Source organism: Camarhynchus parvulus, chromosome 17 (assembly GCF_901933205.1).
Source record: "Camarhynchus parvulus chromosome 17, STF_HiC, whole genome shotgun sequence".
Classification (NCBI taxonomy): Eukaryota; Metazoa; Chordata; class Aves; order Passeriformes; family Thraupidae; genus Camarhynchus; species Camarhynchus parvulus.
Genome location: NC_044587.1, coordinates 11,311,228 through 11,332,151, shown reverse-complemented (window position 1 = coordinate 11,332,151; position 20,924 = coordinate 11,311,228). Strand labels below are relative to the sequence as shown.

Here is a 20,924-nt window from a genome sequence, read left to right as displayed (position 1 = left end):
ACCAGGACTGTTGGTAAATGATGGAGAGTGGCTTTGCAAGCTCATTTGCCAGCTCTCTCATTACCCTGGGGTGGATCTCGTCTGGTCCCATAGATTTATGAACATCCAAGCATTTCAGTAGTTCTTTGACTGCCTCCTCTTGGATAATGAGGGGACCGTTCTGCTCCCTGACACCATCGACCAGCCCAGGCGGGCAGGTGTCTTGAGGGCACGTCATCTTCTCACTAAAAACTGAGGCAAAGTAGGCATTAAGCACTTCTGCCTTCTCCTCGTCTCCAGATACTAGGTTCCCTCCCTTGTCCAATAAAGAACAAAGGCTGGTCTTACCCTTCCTTCTAGCATTAATGTATTTGTAAAAACATTTTTTATTTTCCTTTACAGAAGTCGCCATTCTAAATTCAAACTGAGCTTTGGCCTCCCTAATTTTTTTTCTGCATACTCTAGCAGCCTTCTTGAATACTTCCTTAGAGACCTGACCCTCCTTCCAATGCTGATACATCCTCTTTTTATTCCTAAGTTCCTCCAAAACCTCCTTGCCCAGCCAGGCTGGACGTTTACCCCGTTGGCTGATCTTCCGGCACACAGGGACAGTCTGTTCCTGTGCCCTCAAGATCTCTGTTTTGAGGCATGCCCAGCTTTCCTGAACTCCTTTGTTTTTAAGAGCTGCTTCCCAAGGGACTCTCTGAATAAGTCTCCTAAACAGGCCAAAGTCAGCCCTCTGGAAGTCTAATGCAAGGGTCTTACTGGTGCTCCTCCTGACTTCACCAAATATTGAGAACTCTATTATTTCATGATCACTCTGCCCCAAGCGACCTCCAACCACCACATCTCCCACCAGCCCATCTCTATTTGCAAACAGCAGATCTAACATAGTCCCTTCCCTGGTAGGTTCACCCACCAGCTGCAACAAAAAGTTGTCCTCCATACATTCTAGGAATTTCCTGGACTGACTCTTTACTGCTGTATTAAGTTCCCAGCAGATGTCTGGTAGGTTGAAGTCACCCACAAGAACAAGCGCTGATGATCTTGAAACATTATCTAGCTGCTTATAGAATAAGTCATCTACCTCTTCTTCCTGGTTGGGTGGACGATAACAGACTCCCAGTAGGGTGTCAGCCTTGTTGGCCTTCCCCTTAATTCTTACCCATAGACATTCAACTCCATCTTCCTTAGTTCCAATTTCTACAGCATTGAAAGTCTGCTTAATATAAAGGGCCACCCCTCCACCTCTTCTTCCTTTCCTGTCTCTTCTGAAGAGTTTGTATCCATCCAGTGCAGTACTCCAGCTATGTGAGTCATCCCACCATGTTTCCGTGATAGCAACCACATCACAGCTCTGCAGCTGCATCATGGCCTCCAGTTCTTCTTGTTTGTTGCCCAAGCTGCATGCATTGGTATACATGCACCTCAACTGGGCTACTGACTTCATCCCTAACTTAGCCTTGCAACCCTTGGGTCTGCTTACAGATAGCTCAGCTGCTTCCCCTTCCCCCTTCAAACCTAGTTTAAAGCCCTCTCAATGAGGTCTGCCAGTTCATGAGCTAAAAACCTTTTGCCCTTAACTGAGAGATGTACCCCATCTGGTTCCAGCAGAGCAGATGCTGTAAAAGTTTCCCCATGATCAAAGAATCCAAAATTATGCCGATGACACCAACCCTTAAGCCACATGTCAACTCCCTTCAGGAATCACCCTCTGCTCAGTTCCATATGCCCCTGTAATCTGAAGAGTGGGCACTGGAGTCTCCAGATGCACCAGCAGTGACACCATCCTGCAGCTGTAATGACAACATTTAGAGGGACAGAGACAAGAAGTGTGTCTTTTCTCACATACAAGAAACACAGACAAACACATATAAATCACAGTAACATCTTTATTGTTAAAAATGCTTAGATGTCCAGAAGTTTCTGAAGTAATAGAGGTGTTCCCTTTGTTTCAGGTACTTTTTTTCATTTTATAATGTGTACAAAGACTGTTACATAAGGACAGATTTTTTTTTGTTAAAGTTCTCTCGAAATTGTTTCTATGTTCCAGTTTAAAATGTGAACAGTCATAGAAAATAAAAAACCCAAGAGACAAGACATTTAGGATTCTAAATTAACTTCTTGAAAACCATGTCAGCAGCTCTGTTCTGTGTGCATGGAAACTGAAGCTTCAAAAGAGAAAGAACTTTAGAAAAAGCAAAAGAAGTATTTCTTTATAGCACGGCACAGTATAAAAGAAGCATGTGCTCGAACTTCTGCACATTACAAATATACAACACAATTTGTTCTCAGATATAAAATTTGACTGACAGGAATGGAATGTGTCATAGAAACACTGCAAAAAGACTACAGAATTGGGTGACAAGGACAAATGCTTCATTTATACTAAAAATGTGAATTACTGGCTGCACATGTCAACAGAGGTGATCAGAACCAGTCATTATCTGGTCTGCATGTGTGAAAGGATCATTACTCAAGTTCATGCAGAAACACTTTACAACCAAAAACTGATAATGACATTTAGATGCTTTCTTTGGAAAACTTGAGCATACTTACAAACTGTATTTACTCTCCAAGTCATTTTTATACTTCCCCATTCCCTTCTCTATTATTCTGAATAGAGCTTCACATCAGAAATTGCAGAAAGCCATGGAACTTAATTATGCTTAATGAAATAGCATAAGCAATTCCTCGTTAGAAGCTGATGCATGAAATAACATTTCAGATGAATTGTCTTTCTCGCTACCTTCCCTAACACCACATTTAGGGGAAGAGTATGGAACACTTCTGATGCCAAGGCCAGCCGCCAGAGAGTGCAGCTGACACATCCTCACCAAGGCTGAAACATACTGACTCAGGTATGCTCAGCACAGGTTCTGCATCAGATGGGCATGAGCGTTCTAGGGCAGTGTCCAAAAACTGAACATGAAGAATCACTGGTGGGTCAAGGGTCAGAGCTAGTCTGAGACTCCTTGGCCAGGGCTGAGTCCACATGCTACATATGTTCTGACAATTAGTGTCCTTCATTAGCTGACACTTTACATTGTGGTTAGTAACACATCTAAAACAAAGGCATCTATGGAATTACTTCCTAAGTGAAAGAGTGCTGGAAAATCACCTGGAGAAAACTGTAGAAGCGGAGGCTGGTGTTTTACTGTGTACCCTGTTGATGCTGAGAGTCTTTTTGTTTTGTTTTGTTTTGGTTAGGCATTCAATTCTACCACTGGGATTTGTTTTTTTTTTACTACTTTCAGGTACCCCAAGAGAACCTTGTCTGAGGGATATGGTATATATTAAACAGGAAATGGAAAGGAAAACTGTTATAGTCAGGAAGGGCAGAGGGTAGTGAAAATATTCCTTTTTTTTAATTAAAAAAGTCACTACAACTGTAAGGAGCAATCAGTCTAAGCATGGCACCAGTGAGGCCAGATACAAAACTAGTCTGTTCTACTTTGGACTCCAAGCCTCAAGCAATGCTTAGGCACAGCAACATCCCTCCATACAGCAGACTCTGTATGTCTGCTTAGAGGATGCAATTGCTGAATTGGATCTTCTAATCAGCACATGATTAGGAAAAAACTGACCACTGGAGAGAAAACCTCAGTATCCAAAGTCCTTCCATATTTTTCAGGATGGGACCTCAGTCTGACTCCAACTGTGCACATGATTTAGAAACAAATCCAAACCAAAAAAAAACAACGACCCCAACACAACCAAGACAACTAACAAGGCACTGAAGAAACTGAATCTTCTTGAAAGCAAAGCTGATTTATCAGACCTTGACTGGCTCTTTTCCGTATTCATATGCAACAGTAAATAAGAAATGTAGGATCTGTTTAGCACCCAGAAAGTGTTAATCCACAAAAGCAGTTTTTTATAATGCACTTCATAGTGCATTTTAGTACTGTCAGTTCTTATAATGGATCTGACAAACATGGATCTGATTTGAGAAGGAAAGGCTTCCCACTTCAAGAATTTTCCAGCATTTCCACTTTGTTTTCGTCGAGTACAAAGGGAGAAGGGAATTCTTTGTTCTTCATGTACACCTCCAGACCCTGAGAAGGTGTGAGAACAGTATTGTTATGCTGTAAATGCACTATTTTAAGTCCTCAAGTGACAGACAAAAGTCAGGGACAAGGCAAGAGCTACAGTTTCCCCAGTGACAGAAAGTGTTTCTTGGGTTCAAGAAGCAGAGGTGCTGAGGAACCATAAAACCTGATGTCAGAAACAAACTTCTTGGGAGAACAACATGGGAGGGTGTGTCCTTAACTGACATTAGAATAATCCTGGCAAAGAAAAGTCTAATTGCCTTGTTTTCGTTTTGTTCTGACAGCCTATTGATTGCAATGAGTTTGTCACCTGCATGTGTTGAGGAATACACCTACTGCAGGTAGCTGGCTTGCAAGTTAACACATTGGAAACCTAGCAAACAGTGCCCACACATTCTTCTGCAATCTACTATTTCTCACCCTGTCCATCCAATAGGGAAGCTCCTATTCTCGTTATTAAATGGAAGCAGGTTTCTCAGGATCAATTATTTTCAGAGGGACAAACTTGAGAAATGGCTTCCCTAAAGCCAACATACGTATCATATTTCTCAGTCAGGATTCACTTACTGTGGGATATGAGCACAAATAAGCATAGAACCTATGGTTTTCCAAATTTGAATATTCTGCACTTCTTATTAAGATCTCAAAGTGCTCGCGAACCTTAATGAGACTGCAGTCTTGTTGCAAATCTCATTTTACAGATGGCTAAAACTGAGAGTGAACAAACTGCTGAAGAGTAAATCATAATGGAACCACATAATGATAACACAGAGCCCAAGTCCCTGTTTCCTTGATCTTACCATTTCTCATCAAGCCCAGGCTAAAGAAACCACCTGTTTGGAAGGAAGTCAGATGCATACCTGCGCACTCTTAAAAATGCCTTCACAGATAGCTATTCTCACCTCTCCAAAGTAAGACACTAATGGAGAAATCTCACACACAGCCGGAGGATCTTCAGTTCCTGAGAGACTAAAGAAGAGAACACAGGATTAACTTCCTGCCATGGTTAAAAAACAGTGCTTCTTTTTCAAAAGTTTATCCAGAATAGGATATCCAGAAGGATAAGACATTTGTTAAAGTCACATGCACCACACATTATGTGGAAACAAGGTGTGAAAATAAAAAGGAATTAACAGATCCCAAATGTTACTCAGAAAAACCAAAACACCCCTTTTATAGAGATGCTTTTCAAGTAAAATGAACAACTTGTGGGTCTATTGAACTATGAGTTGATGAAGTAATGGCCCCACAGAGTAAAAGCAGCTTTCCATTACACCTGATGCAGGAAGGTATCTGAACTGGTAATCACTCTAACAACCAATCCTTAAGACCACCTGAGAATCCTGTTGGGGACACAGTCAAAAAAGCTGTCAGGGCCTACAAATTAAAACTCCTTGCATTGCTAAATCCAGAGTGATGGAAAAGACTGCCATTGTCTAACAAGGTGCTATAGGAAGGGCCAACTCATTACCCCAAGAGCAGGGATCTGCCAGAGAGAATGCCCAGAGCCCCAAGCGGTAACTATCTGGAGCACCCACAGTCATAAGAGGAGCAGGAAGTGTAGATATCAACCTGCATATCCAGAGAGGACCTGCTGAACAAAAATCACACTAAGCCACCCTGTGACTACACTAATGCCCAATTTTGGAGAGCCCAGCATGTGCCATTGGCCAGCTGGCATGGCTGAGCACTTCCATGAGAGAAGAGGCAGAGAAGGTCACAGATTTATACCTGGGTTTTTCCGGTATCCTGCAACCATTTTCATCCACAAATCTGGCTCCAGCCTTGAGAGCCCAGCGGTAATGCTGGGCCAGGAGGGCTTGCCGAGCAGTGGTAGGAGTATTTTTGTCAGCTGTGTCTGCATTTTTTAGTGGTGAGAATTCCTCTTCTCTCAGAACTTCAAATGCCACAAAATTCCTACCAGCAAAGAGAAGAAAACAATGATCATGAAAACCAGAGCTAGTCATCAGCCCCGCTAATGCAACAACAACATTCATGGGGAAAGGCTCATATATATTTTTGGGAGAAGCACTGTATGCAGCCTGAGGCAGTCAAGCCAAGGGAAGCCCACTACCATTCTGAAGACCCAAGGAGTACCAGGGCTGTATAATGGAAAAAAACAAGAAGCCTTCTGTCTTTGGGAACTTAACAGCAGCCTCCCAACCTACCAGAGCTGTGCTCAGGGGAGAGAAAAAGCAACAGTTCAGCAGAGATGCCACAGGAACTTTTTTAGGCAGTGGGAGGTTCTTGGACAAGACAGCTCAGAACAGAGCAGGACAGAGAGTACAGCACTGTCCAGAGCTTGGGCAGAGCGTGAGCAGTGCACTCACTGCAGAGCACTCCACCATGCCCCGAGAAATACCCGCTATCTGTAGGTAAGGACCAACTAAGGACACCAGCTCCTAGGGACAAACAAGCAACAAGGGAGGCCTCACAGGTGATTGTGAAGTACAGCTGTTTACCAGAAATAGGAGTGCAAATTAAAAAGCACCACCACAACATATGTGCATTTCTGTACTTCATGTGTGAAGCATAGCTGCCAAGGTGGTTTTGAGCTGTTAAAAAACCACAAGGAACCACTGCTTGCAAATGAGTTCTGTCACGGCTCAGAACTCAGCAACGCTTCCATCACCCTGGGTTTTGGTTTTGTCTTTAGTTTGATACTACTTTATTTAACACATGTCAGGAAACAGAGACTGGTTCAAACCTTGAGCTCTCTATTCTAAAGGAAATCATTTAAAAAGAGAAATAGTATCCCCAAACAAAGATAATTCAGTTTGCCTGAGGTCCCTCTTTGGCATTTTTAAAGCCTAAAACAGAATCTTCACTGCTGAATTTGAGACCTTGGAAAAATAGATTTTATAACAACACTTATGCTTAATTGCTAAAATCCTATATTCCCTAGACACAAGTATCCCTTACTATGTATGTCACAGCACTCCCAGCTATGTTGCAGAATTTGGAAAGTGAACACTGACAGTTCCACTTGGCCCCATGGTGCTTAAGTAAACAGTTTTCCAAGCACAAAGGGTACAAGCTGAGCCCTGGCTTAACAGCACCAAAAAATGTAACCAGAGCTGCAGTTGTCATGGAAGCCACGATGCTGAAAGACCCAATTTTTGCAAGTCTGAATACTCCAATATGTGCTTCATTGGCTTTGCACTCAATTTCCTTTTGTTTTTCCCAGGCTGGCAGAGGCCAGGGTAGCCAACACATCCTCAGGAGGATGACCAGTCTGGGAGCAGGGTTGATGCAAGCACTGAGTGCCTTGTGAGCTCCCCTTAGAGCCCGCAGTGTTACTGTTGGATTGGAGCTGGGTGTAGATCCAACAACCTTCCTAACAAGCCACCCACGAACCACGTGCTCCCTGGGATGGCTTGTTTCAACCTACAGTCATTCAAACAAACACTGAGAAGGGGAGGAGAAAAGTAAAATTATGTCTGTCACTAACTTAGAGAACTGGAACACATCAAACACAAACTTCTCCAGCTTTATCCCGTTCGGTTTTAGTGGTTTTACCAGATTTCCCTCCTTGTCAATGTAGGGCACCTTCTTTATGGCTACATGGTGCTTCAGCTGTGACTCCCATTTCCTGCAAAAGGAGAAGAAAGCAACCATTTTATTTAGTTCAAGCCCACTTAGAAAAAAAGCAATACACTTGAGGGAAGCAAATGGCTCATTACTGCTCTGGGTCAACTCTCAATGGTTTGTGGGTGTTACTCCCTCCCAAGTGATCCAGGTCATATCCAGGAAACACTTCCCTAAGCAGAGCAGCCTGGCCATGGGCTCTCTCTGTACCACTGGGACATGACAGTAAGAGGATAGGGAGAAGTATACATCAAGCTGAAATTGCACCCAGAGGTTACAAAATAAAGAGGCAACCCAAATTGTTACCTGATTGGGCTGAAAACGGAGCAGGGCAGATCCCTGACCCAAAGGTGGTTCAAGCTCTTCAGGAAGGTTGTACAGCTGCTCACTGAATGCCCAGCATCACATCCCCATTCCCCACACCAAGATGCAGAGTCCACCCGCAACTTCACCCTCTCCCACAAACTCTGTTGTCCCAAGCGTTGGCATGGCTGACATTCCCTGTAGAAATCCATGGTATGAGGCTGCATCACTGACCACACTGCAGCCTGCACAGCTGCTCACCCTTGAAGGCCCAGGAAGACTGTGCACTGGTATATCTCAATTGATTTAGTTACAGTGAACCTGGGAACCTCTTCCTTGGGTAGGGCCTGGAGAGTATGCTGGGGCTGTCAGAAAAGGGATTCAGGTGTTTGGAACTGTTTGGAAGAGACAGGAGGTGAAAGGCAACATAGGGAATAACCATAACTAAAATTCCAGAGTGCGAAACAGGAACACCCAGTCTTGGAGGTATTTCTGGGCTGCACAGCTATCTAGAAGGTCTGCTGGGACTTACTGGGCCACTATTTCCAGGAACTCAACAGTGAAGAAGTGGTTACAGATGTTGCCAGCACTGAACACCAGTCCTCCCTCAGGGCGCTGCTGCTGTGCAGTCTCCGGGCTGATCTCGCTGTACTCCACCACCTGGTACACGCCATCCACACAGCACACCACCCCAACAGGCTCTGTGGGGTAGGCCTTCTCCACTACCTGCAGCCACAGGACACAGATTTATGACAAAGAGGAAAAAATCCCAGGACTATTCCAACTCCCTGTTGGGACTGTTGCCTGCTGATCCTCCAGCACCTCAGGCCTGTGTAAGGGGCACAGAGCAGTCTGGAGGCACATTTTGCCCAACAATTCAACATAAACACCAGTACTCAACCACTTCATTTGACAGTTTCTCAGAAGACAGTTAAAAGCAATCTGCATAGTGGGGGCACTTTTCTTATCAAGGACCAGGACCTGGCATTAAAAGCAAGCTGTTTGCAGCAATTAGCCTTCAACTTCCCATTTGCCTGAACAGAGCTAATGACTCAGATAACATAAATTTCTCTTCAGACACGTGCTGCTTTAGGTTAACAAAATCCAGGCTGTTAAGGATTTCCCCATCTTCCACAGCAGAGCGTAAGAAATGCCTCCATTAGACTTAAAGGCGCATTTATAAAACACAACCCAGTCCAATATGGCTTCTAGACAGCCCAAGTGCCTTTGTAGCAAGGACTGGGCATAGGTGCAAAGCAATTCCAGTGTGCAGTTTCCTGTGCAGATATACTTCCTGCTCTACCTGAGGTTTATTTTCCACAGTACTCTGGGAAGAACAGAGGACACCCACGGGTAGGAATGTGAAATGCAGTGCAGGCAGCAAGGAACTCTAAACCTGCTCAGAGTGAGCTGCTGATGGGCAAAGGGTAAGCTCCCTGCAACCAGCAGCTTCCAAGTGTCATCAGACCCAAAATCCCTGTGGGAAACCAGCCGAGTGCTAGCACTGCTTCACCTTTGCACCGCAGTCTGCCCCTTTGGAAATACAGAAACCTATGAAGACTGGATCTGCCATTTTCACGAGGATGTTGTCCACACAATATACATGGACATACTGGATTCCACGCTGCTTCATATCATCCAAGATCTTATTATCCATCAAAGCACGGTATAAGCCACCATTGCCATCTACAATGCAAGAGAAAAGAGAAAGTCTTGGCTCATTTGTGACTTTGGGGTGGTTTTTTCCCAGCTAACAGAGCAAAAGCAGAAAGTACTGAACAAACTTTCTTGAATGGAAGAGTGTGGAATGCTTTCTAGCCAAGAGTCAATGGTAACAGGTTTTATTTCCAGTTCTGCCACACAGTTCAGGGGAGCATATTCTTCTTTTCACCCCAGTTCTCTCACTTGAAGAGTGGGACCACGGGGACCAGCCTCACTGAGCAGCATTATGAGACTTTATGAAGGTTACTAAGATCCTCAGAGGGAGACTACTAAAGGGCAAATCTGTGCAGAGGGTGGGAGAAGTCTTTTACACTTGTCCTCCAGTACGGGGCAAAAGCATATTTATTCTCTTTCTTGGAGAAAGACTAAAATAAATCTTATTCTCTGTTTATCTTCCTCCCCCCAACTTCTCAATGCCTTTTCAAAGGCTTGAACTGCAGCTGTACAAAAGACGCCTGCATGTTTATCACAGATCACCCATTTACAGTTCCTCCTGGGATGCCCCTGTCAGCTCGGGAGAACCACTCTGCAGCTGCAACACAGTCCCAGCTGGGCTGCCCTCACCAAGTCTCTTACCATGTCTAGGTTAAAAGAACATTACAAGGTGAGACACTGCTGTCATTTTGAAAAGAGTTCATCTTCTTGTTGTTTTTTTGCCCATTTCCAGCTATCAGCCTTGAGCTCCTGACCTTCACCACAGGAGGCAGCACTCCAGAGACCTCATAGAGAGCTCTGCTAATGCACCTTTCTCCTACCCCGCAGCCACAGCACTTCTAATCCTGCCAATACTCCCAGACTTGGATAAAAACCACATGTGCTGTGGTCAAATGTCCAGCCAGAACTAAACAGATGTATGCTCCTGATTACCAGCCTGAAACATTAGAGAACCTTTCCACATTAACTGGAAGCATTAGCCCTGACCCCCACAGCCTACTCTGTGTGCCCGGGCAGGCTGATGGCCCATAGCAGCTACCAACATATACACAACAGTACTGCAGTATGGAAGAGCAAACAGCAGGTACCTGGAGCCATGGAAATTTTCCCCTTCTCCTCCAAGATAGCCTTCCCATCAAAGGTGACAGCAGGCAGCATCCTCTGTTCAAACATGACAACATTGCATCTGTCCAAGTTGAAGTAGTTGTGTTGTACAAAAAACTCTTCTGTTGGCCCCAGTGTGAACTCACTTGTCATGATGTACCTAGGCAGGAATGGGGACTTGGCAATGAGAAAGAACAACACAAGCAAAAGGCAAAACCACAAACTGAAGAAAAAAGAGAGGAATCCCAGGAGTGTGAAATGAGAGACACGGCAGCATCCTGTGGTGAGCAACTGCACACGAGAGCTCTCCTCCAGAACTGATCCTGCAGTAAAGCTGCATGGGGTCCTATGACCATATCAGGGCATGATCCTACCCTGGCCTAGCTCCAGCCAGGACAGAAGAGCCTTGCCCTAAATGTGAACAACATCTGGATACCTGGATGAGCTGGAAAACAAGACAAAGGGCAGAAAACACCCTCATTCACTCTAGATTCAAACTGATGTTAAATGTCTATAGAAACCCTGGCCAATTCATTCTGCCAGCACGTCTTCAGTGCAAACAGCAGTATTTCCATATGTTGGCTGCATGGTTTGTTTTTGTTGTAAGTATTTCTATTTCCTCCTTTCCTTTCAGCTCCACATTGCTTCTGTCTCTTCCTCCACTACTGTCTAAAAACCACCTTCATCATCTACCTGTCAAACTCTTCAACAACTATCAGCACAGGAATACAGGGTCCTCTGTGAGCATGAGAAAACAACATAGAAGAGCCTGGACCTCAATTCCCCATCCCCAATTTACATCTCTGTAGCACACCATAGCCTGGGTCCAGGTTTACTGGAGCAGCAAAATGCTTCAACTGTCTCCTCACCCCCAGGAGGGGAACTGGAAACAGATGTGGCATCTTGCAAATAATCCATCCTGGCTTCCAGCAGCACCAGGGATGATGCATTTGCAATTCAGGTCCTGTATACAAGGCTTCAGGAAGAAGCACAATATGGACTCACTTTCCATGAGGAAACAATGTATGAATCAAATTTGGCCTCCAATTTGTAAAACAATGTGGCACCCTGAAGCCCTCAGACACCTACTCTTTCACTGCCAAAACCCTGCCTCAGATCAGACACTGATTCCAAAAGGGTATTTCTACATAGTCCTCATGGTCTAACAGACAGCATTTAGCAGAAAACATTTCCAGACACATCTGCAGTGCCTTCCTCTCACCCACCACACCCTGTAGGGAATTCACATTTTGCACTCTGCCCAGAGCTCATCTCTTTTGAACACCAGGAGCAGCCAGCAGAATGGGCAACTGTAAACAGTGACAGCAGGAGGTGGCCTGAACACAAAGCAAGAGGTTTTTTGCGTAATTATGGACAAGGGCAGGAAGAAGGGCTTGGAAGGCAAGCTCTAGGTTGTCCTCCATGCAGGAACCTGAGAAAGCAGAAATGGATTAAATTTCTTGTACAGCATCTGCAACAATCACTGAAAAGTGCTGTTTACAGTGTTGCCAGTAGCTGCTTGCAAAGCCAGCAAGGTACAGCAGTTAGTGTTGTGGTCAGTGATACAAAGGCAGTACTCAATCCCTCAGGTCTGCAGACATGGACCGGCCACCTCCCATCCCTCTGCATCCTCCTCCAGCCTCTGCCATCACAAATCCTGCCAACAAAAGGCTCCTCTCAACCTGTCTCTGTACAGCACCCAGCTCAGTGCTTCTTGAAGACAACATGGGCAAGACTGGAATGCAAAGAGCCCTGCACAGCAGATCTGGCTTTAGGTCACCTACCAGGGAATGACACACTTGCAGTGGTGTCTCTTGCCAGCAAGCTGCTCCACTTTGCGGATTCTTTCTGCTTGGATCTGATACAAGTTCTTGCCACTGGGCAACCCCACGTTGTACATGCCCTTGGGATAGCTGACTCCCAGGCGGGTTCCTTGTCCTCCAGCCAGAAGTAGCACTGCCACCTTGTTCTGTGAAATCTGATGTAAACCTGTAGAAAAAGAAGCCCAAGGGAATATAAGAACCTCCAAAGCAATCAACAGCCTACATTCTTCTCCTGAGCATTTCTGCAGAGCTCAGGCAACAGCCAGAAGCTGCCAGTTCAGTGTTGGCAGCTCAGAGAGAAATATGCCACTGCGCACACAGGTGAAAATTCCTTTCAACTCCTGGATGCAGCAGTTTCTTTACCTAAAGCAGCAACTGGTACAAAAACAGACAATAGCCATGAGCTGCAGCTTAGGAGATGCAAATTAGGATACAAAATCTTCACTAGGGAGGTAGTGCAGCACTAGAAAAGACATCCAGAGAGGAAGGAATGTCCCCTAAGGTTTTCAAGGCTTACTTCAGTAAAGCTGTCTGACCTGCCCTGAGGCTGTTTACAGTTTTGTTCCAAATGGGGGTTGGACTAGAGACCTCCAGAGGTCCCTCATCATTCCTATATCCCAAAGAAGCAGAGTCTCATCATCTTGAGTAAAGCAGGAAGATTTCTGGAATCTGCCTTAATCAATTATCTGTACCTGTGCTCCAGCTTCAATAGAAGCTGAACACAGCTGCAGTCAGGGTTGGTAATACAGCCAAGCCTGCAGGAGCGACAACTTCCACAATCTAACTGAAACCAGTGTCAGTACTCCTGACAAATCAGGGAAGTCCAGAACCTGGTAAAGAACCAGAGCACATATTAAACACTCAGATCACTCTCCAACTCTGGTCCCTGCCTTCTCCAAAGTCAACATCACAATAACGACTGACAACTGTGAGAAACAATTTTCATTAGGGAACACTTTGAGTTTCTCTGGGAATGCAAGGAACATTAGGCTTGCCATGTCAGAAGCCACAGTTCTGCTGCAGGTAGCTATCAGGGCCTCCTGCCATCTTACAGCACTGAACCGACACTGCTCCTGCAGCCAAGGACAGCCTGTGGAGCACCCCAACCTTCAGGAAACGCCTCACATTAACCACAGCTGAGGCTAAAATATTCCTGATTTGGACTGAAAGACATGGGGACCAAAGAAATTAAATTAGAAAAGAACAGGATTGGGTTTATGCTAAAGTTTATGCTAAACTTTAAATAATTGTCTGTTTAAATGCACAATAGAGCAAAAATGGTGCTTCTTGAAGGCAACATGCTGTTTTAACAACCTGGCTGGATTTTAATTCTGTTCAAAACTGCAGCTTCCAGTAATTTTCTCAGCAAAGACTTAAGTTGTCCATGACATTGCAGTAACACCATTCCCCTTCCCATGCTTACAAGTTTCAGTCTTACCACAGCAGTAACACAAGACTTTCTCCCTAAACACATCCCTTCCAAAAAAGACTGATGGTGTCCTGGCACACAGGGGGCCAGTTCCACAGCCAAAGTTCTGCTGTAGAGTAACCTCTGGGGTCACAGGGCCACAGGAGCGAGAGCTGGAAGCCACCTCCGGAGATCTTCAATCCTCCAAGTGGGATTAGGAGAGCTCCCTAAGAAGAAATCTGTGTGTGGAAATCTTGGGATTTCTAAGTTTCAGGAGGTCCTTGGACAGCAGAGGAAGCTTGAATAGGTTTAAATTGGTAATGTAAAAGACATGGTAGCATCTGGGTGAGCTGCATGGTGATGCAAATAAGACATCCAGCACTTCACAAGAAGCCACAAGCAATAAATGACTCCTCTGTGCTTCCATTGAGCTGCCCGTGACACTCAAAGTACAGAGCAGAGGGTCTCAGCTATTACTTACAACAAGTACTTGCCCCAGTCCCATCACGTGGTTTTCCTGCATGCTCAGCTGTTTGCCAGTGCAGGGCATCACTGCAGGAGAAGGGAAAGAGCTGAATGGAGAGGCACCAGAGCATGGCTGCAAACCTTCTCATGCCCTGGCTCGGGTGGTGGCTGTTTCCCTACTGGGATTCTGCACAGAAAGAATTTATGGAGGGGAAAAAAAATCCTAAAAAAGTTGCCCTGTGGGACACTTCCAGACTGTTCTGCCTTATCCCTGGAAATACTCAACGCTTGGTTGGACAAAGCCCTGAGCAATCTCATATAGTGGGCGGCATCCACACCCATGGCAGGAGAGTTAGGACAAGATAATCTTGTCCTTAACATCCCTTCCAACCCAAATCATTCTGTGATTCTGTGAAATGGGCAATTAAAACATTTTTAAGAATTCCTTTTCTTTAAAATAATCTAGAACTGAAACTTGAGGTAATGTATTTCACAGCAATTTAAACCAAAGCTGCTTGAGGTCTGAGCTCAGCATTTGCTGCTCTCAGTCGCTGCAGCATGAGGGATGCTGCTTTGGAATGCAATTGAAACTCACCCACCAGTGGAACAAGTCGGGCACTTGCCCTGCTGCATCTCTCCCCTGTACTAGTAGCCTCACACCAACACACACACTCACATTCTGATGCAGCAGACCACATCCCACAGATCCCAAATTAGATGTTTCTGCAGAGCAACAGATTGTGACCAAGAGCACCATTTACGTGAATGATGCTCTGAAGTCAACACTATTGGGAAAGTCAAGGAGGTCTCCACTCTGCTCCACAGTATCAAGGAGCTACAATTCTCAGCCACAGCTCACAGGTGCCACAGCTGGCGTCGCCGCACTGAAATGAAGATACCCCACAGGAGATAGCAAGTTCTCTGAAGTTTTCCATGCAATGACAAGCGGATAGGATCTGCCCAAGGAGGAGTTGCCATCTCACACCCATCTCCTGGAGGGGCCTCTCACTGCAGGGACTGAAACCTCAACCTCAGCGGGATAAACTCAAGCCCAAAGCAATATCACTGATAACATCAATGATGTCACTTTTTTTACAATCCCGCAGACTGACAGGGCCATATTCCAGGAGGGCTCACCAGGGTGCACATGAACAACCCAGACAGGAGAGTGCATCCCATAATTTCTGGCATTCTCAGTATTTATGATACAACCCTACAACTCAGACAGTTTTTCCAAGTTCTGATCTCAGGTCACCCCAAAAACAAATAACACCAAAAATCTGGGTAAGTAGCTCTGCTCTGACTTCCCAACTGTAAAATTACCAACATTCACAACTAAAGTTCCTAAGAACTGACTCATCTGGCTGCAGTGGAAAGATCTATCCCCTTTAAAAAAAATCCACCTTGTTTTCTGCAGCATATGAAACACACAGAGCTCAGCTAAAGAGAAAATGCTGAGATACCCACCAATGCTGCAGTTAGTCCTACTCTGCAGAAAAAGTAAAAAAACAAAAATAGATTTTGTAGGGGGAACAGATTGGTCTTGCAAGAACAGACTGAATTTTCTTACTGAACAGGCACATCAGTCCCATTACAACAGCAGCCAATAAGAGAAAAAGACTCCAAACTTTTCAATTCTGCAAAGCAGTCAGATAACCAGAATGGCTCATCAAACTCTCTGATGAGATGGGGTACACCTCAGCCCATGGCCATGACTTAGATTTCATTAATAAAACACTGACTGAATGGAAAAGTGTTATGTCTATGTTTGATTTATACCATCATTCCTAGGGCTGCTCAGAAAATGTGATTGTTAAATGTCGGCGTTTAAGATCTGAAAGCAAATCTGACCAGGCAGTTTTTTCGTCTGAGACACAAAACAACAGTATTAGTTTTTAAACTATTAAAAATATCTCAGGTGTTCCCAAAGAAAGTTTTCAGTTGTCTGGTTCTTATCCATAATTTTTTATCATAGAAAAAGGGGGAGGGGGAAGGAGGAGATATCATTTCAGCTGCTCAGTCTTTGGAGGATGCAATGCAGGTGGCAGCTGTAGGGAGCTCAGACACCCACAGACAGAGCACAGAGCATATCAGCTCAGTGTGATGATGACCCCACAGCCACAGGCTGTACCAGCCATGCAGTCTCAGAGACACTGGACAGCAGGTTGGGATGGCTCATCTGCTCCCAGCCTGTTCAACATACGACGAACAAAGGCCTTTCAGAGCTGCATCCCCTCAGAGACCCAAGGTCCTGCAAAGCCTGTGCCCATGGTGCTGGTTCCACTGGGAAATGCCATGCAGGAATGCTGCCACATCTGCAGGGACGCACAGCAATGCCCAGGTTCAGTGGAACAAAGTCTTTTGTCCTGATTGCCCTGTTCCAGGGAATAAAATCCCTCTTCAGCCTTAAACCAAATCATGAAAACAAACCAAATGAAACAGAACATTTGTGTGTAGGCCTTCTGGTAAAAATTCGGACTGCCTGCAGGGCTGAGGTGGCCTGGAGCCATCAGACTCTAGGGCCAGATGATCTGGGCACACCAGCAGGATCCCAAACATATTAGACCTGGGCTGCTGCAGGCAGTACTGGCAACCAGCAAGGCCAGCCCACACAGGTAGCCTGGCCTTCCTTTCCTTTCCATGCTGCAGCCAATGACACAAGGCAGACACACCAGCTCCTCACTTGCCTAGCTGGCTGGGGGACAAGTGACCCAGTTTGATAAAGCTGTTAGTTTAACTATGGAGCCCTGACCCAGCCCCATCTGCCTCTAGGGCTCAAAGGGTTCCTTCCTCCTCACTATGACACCCTCAAATAGCCATGCCAAGATGGACTTGGGGGTGTGGGTGGATGAGAAGCTCAACATGCCCTGACCAAGCGCACTAACATCCAGAAAGTCCCTGTGCCCTGGGCTGATACCACAAGGGGCAGCAAGTGGCAAGGGGGAATTCTCTGCCCTGCTCAGGTGAGACCACACCTGCAGTGCTGCCTTCAGCTCTGAGGTTGTCAGCATGAGAATGACATAGAGTTGCTGGAGCAAGTCCAGAGGAGGCCATGGAGCTGGGGGCATTTACCTGGAGACGAGGAAGATCCTGGGAGAGCTCAGATCCCCTTCCAGGACCTAAAGGAGCTCCAGGAGAGCAGGAGAGGGACTAGGGACAAGGGATGGAGAGACAGGACACAGGGAATGGCTTCCCACTGCCAGAGGGCAGGGGTAGATGGGATATGGGGAAGAAATTGTTCCCTGTGGGGGTGGGCAGGCCCTGGCATGGGTTATCCAGAGAAGCTGTGGCTGACCCAGGATCCCAGGAAGTTTCTAAGGCCAGGCTGGACAGGGCATGGAGCAACCTGGGACAGTGGAAGGTGACCCTGTCCATGGCAGGGAGTGGAATGAGATGGTCTTTAAGGTGCCTTCCAACCTAAACCATTCTGGGATTCTATGATTCACTGTACCAGCTTATGTTCCCTTCATCACCATTCAGCCCCATGAGTGGAGTCTGACATGGCAGAAAAGCTTCTCTGCCCTGTGACCCTGATGCTTCTGTTTCTGTTTCTGCTTGGAAAATTTGACTCCCCTGCCCACACATCCTCACCTCTTTACTGGCAACGTTGGGCCAAGGCTGTGCAACCACTTGTCAAAAATCAGGCAAGTATCTCTATAACCCAGGTGGGTCTTCCTGGCTTTCTTTTTATTATTAAAATTATTTTTAATGGTGTTGTTATAAAGATCCAAGACACATATGAGCCCTTATAAATAAATAAGAGTGTGCACTTAGAAAAAAGCACAGGACATCCATGTAAGACTTACATGCTGTGGGAAGGGCACATCCAGCCACCATCTACCCCATTACCCCTAGCTTTCACACACCTGCACCTACTAGGCTCCAAAAATCATAGATTATGGACTTTCCTGGGCTTCTCCCAGATCCTATCAGCCTCCTGCTGCACATGACACAGCAAGGATGGGGATCAGCACCTGAGACCGGCCTTTGCACTTTTTGGTGGGCTGGGAGCTCATCCTAAAGGCAGCTACCCAGCTCAGCAGCAATGAAACGCCCCCAGGCTCCCACCCTCCGCAGGAACTCATAGCCATAGAATGGTTTGGGTTGCAGGGGACCTTAAAGACCATCTCGTTCCACCCCCTGCCACAGGCAGGAACACCTTCCACTACCCCAGGTTGCTCCAAGCCCCATCCAACATGGCCTGAACACTTTCAGGGATCCAGAGGCAGCCACAGCTTCTCTGGGCAACCTGTGCCAAGGCCTCACCACTCACAGGGAACAATTTCTTCCTAATATCTAATCTAACCCTGCCCTCTGTCAGTGTGAAGCCATTCCCCCCTGCTCTGTCACTCCAAGTCCTTGTCCAAAGTTCCTCTCAAGCTCTCTTGGAGCCCCTTTAAATCCTCTAGTATTACATTTTTTCATGACAGATACTGTAAAACAACCCCATGTCCTCTAAACGGTATTGTGTCATGTCCACTTGCTTTTTGAACACTTCCAGGGATGGTGACTCCACAACTGCCCTGTGCAGCCTGTGCCAATGCCCGATCACCCTTTCAGTGAAGAAATTTTCCTCAATATTCAACCTGAATCTCCTTCGACACAACTTGAGGCTCTTTCCTTTTATCCCGTCGCTTGTTCTGTGGGAGGAGAGACTGAGCCCCAGCTAGCTATCACTGCTTGTCACAGAGTTGTAGAGATCTTCTGATCCGGCCCGGAACGGCCGCGGGGCCTCGGTCGCTGCATTTCATAACGCAGAGTGAAAACTCGGTGTCTCAAGCAAAGTTCACCGGGCCGAGGACACCGGCTGCCGGGGCTAAGGGCCGGGGTGTAGCCATGACCCTGCTCTCTTCCTCCTTGCCCGACCCGCCCCTCCCTGCGGCTCCCAGCCGCGGTGCCGGCGATGGACTGCTCAGCGCCCCGCGGTGCCACCGCAAGGGGCGGCTCCTGCCCCGGGGCCCCGCCGGGGGCAGCCCCTGTCCCGCACCGCTGGGGCTCGGCGGAACGCGGCTGGTCCCGAACCCCCGCGCCGGACCCCGGCAGCCCCAGAACGGAAGGGACGGGCGGCCTCGCGCCCCTCTCACCTTCCGCCTCCCAGCGCTGCAGCGCGGCGGGGCCGCTGCGGCGGGCGCTGCCCAGCAGCTCGGGGGGGAGCGGCTCCATCCGGCCGTCCAGGCGCTCGTGCTGGCCGCGCTGGCGGGCCCCGGCCGCCGCCGCTTGCCGGCAGTGCTCGCCCAGCCCCGGCGGCAGTGCCGCCAGCAGCGCTCCGCGCTGCGCCGTGTCCAGCTCCGCCCAGAACCGCAGCAGATGGCCCTGTCCGCACCGCTCCAGCTGCGCCCGCACCTCCTCGGGAGGGTCCATAGTGTGGAGAGCCCGGGCTGAGCGGCGCGGGACGCGGCGGGACCGGGCGGGGCAGCACCGGGCCGGGGCGGGGCCAGAGGTGCCGTCCCGCCCCCCGGAACCCCTCCCCGCCGCTCGCGGGTCACGCGGCCCCGGGGTTGCGGGGCCTTCTCGCTCTGAGGGTGCTGCAGATGCTTGTTGGCTCGCCCCGCTCCCGGACCCGCAGGAACTGCGTCCAGCGCAGCGCTTCCCCCATGGAATCACAGAATAGTCTTGAGTTGGAAGGGACTCTCAGGGATAATCGAGTCCAACTCCTGGTCCTGCCCAGCACCATCTCCAAGGTCACACCATGTGCCTGGGAGTGTTGTCCAGACACTCCTTGAGCTCTGTCAGTTTAGTGTTGTGATCAGTTCCCTGGGGAGCCTGTTCTGGTGCACAGACACCGCCTGGGAAAGAACCTTTTTCCAATATCCAAACTGAACCTCCCCTGACACAACTTCAGGCCATTCCCTCAGATCCTGTCCCTGGTCACTACAGAGAAGCAATCAATGTCTGTCCCTTCTCTTCCCCTCAGGAGGAGGTTGTAGACTGTCAGTGTGACCGTCAGTCTCTTTTCTCCAGGCTGAACAGACCAAGTCTCAGCCACATCTCATACAGCTTCCCCTCAAGGCCCTTCACCGTCTTCGTTGCCCTCCTTTGGAAACTCTCTAATGGCCTAATGTCTTTCTTATTTTGTGGTGCCCAAAACTGCCCTCAGGGCTCAAGGTGAGGCCACCCCAGCCCAGAGCAGAGTGGGACAATCCCCTCCCTTGAGCAGCAAATGATGCTGGGCCTGATGCCTCCCGGACACAAATGTCCCTCCTGGCTCCAGGGCACTGCTGACTCACATTCAACTTTCTGTCAACCAGGACCACCAGGTTCCCTACTGTGACGCTGTTCTCCAGCATCTCATTCCCCAGTCTGTTTGTATATCCAGGGTTGTGTGGAGAAAACATCGGCGAGAGAAATGTGGCATTCGATACGAACGATCAGCAAGACTCAAACTTTATTGATAGGCATACATATTTATATTGGTGTTAATGAAGCTAATGCATATTGCAAAGGCGAGCTCACAATTGGTTAGTTACTTATCAGTCAACTACGCCTACTTCTGCATTCTTATGGCTATTCTATTGAAACTTTTCTTCATATTCTGGCTAAAGCCTC

The 20,924-nt window shown here is 47.3% G+C and overlaps 1 protein-coding gene across 1 annotated transcript; it reads right to left on the bottom strand.

Moving 5' to 3' along the window:
- Positions 1 to 1,853: 1,853 nt before the first annotated feature.
- UAP1L1 (UDP-N-acetylglucosamine pyrophosphorylase 1 like 1) lies at positions 1,854 to 19,783 on the bottom strand. Its single transcript, XM_030961521.1, has 9 exons — positions 19,463 to 19,783; positions 12,467 to 12,671; positions 10,667 to 10,842; positions 9,436 to 9,608; positions 8,455 to 8,648; positions 7,483 to 7,623; positions 5,763 to 5,948; positions 4,934 to 5,000; positions 1,854 to 4,037 (listed from the first exon to the last, which is right to left on the bottom strand). The coding sequence occupies exons 1-9, from the start codon at positions 19,737 to 19,739 to the stop codon at positions 3,951 to 3,953; spliced, it is 1,506 nt and encodes a 501-aa protein (XP_030817381.1). The 5' UTR covers positions 19,740 to 19,783; the 3' UTR covers positions 1,854 to 3,950.
- Positions 19,784 to 20,924: the final 1,141 nt, after the last annotated feature.

Coding starts and splice junctions, on each gene's coding strand:
- UAP1L1 (XM_030961521.1), bottom strand. CDS start 19,739: ATGGACCCTCCCGAGGAGGTGCGGGCGCAGCTGGAGCGGTGCGGACAG. Junction 12,672..19,462: donor GCAGCGCTGGGAGGCGGAAG/GTGAGAGGGGCG, acceptor CTTTTTCTACAG/GTTTACATCAGATTTCACAG. Junction 7,624..8,454: donor TTCCTGGAAATAGTGGCCCA/GTAAGTCCCAGC, acceptor CTCCTTTTGCAG/GAAATGGGAGTCACAGCTGA.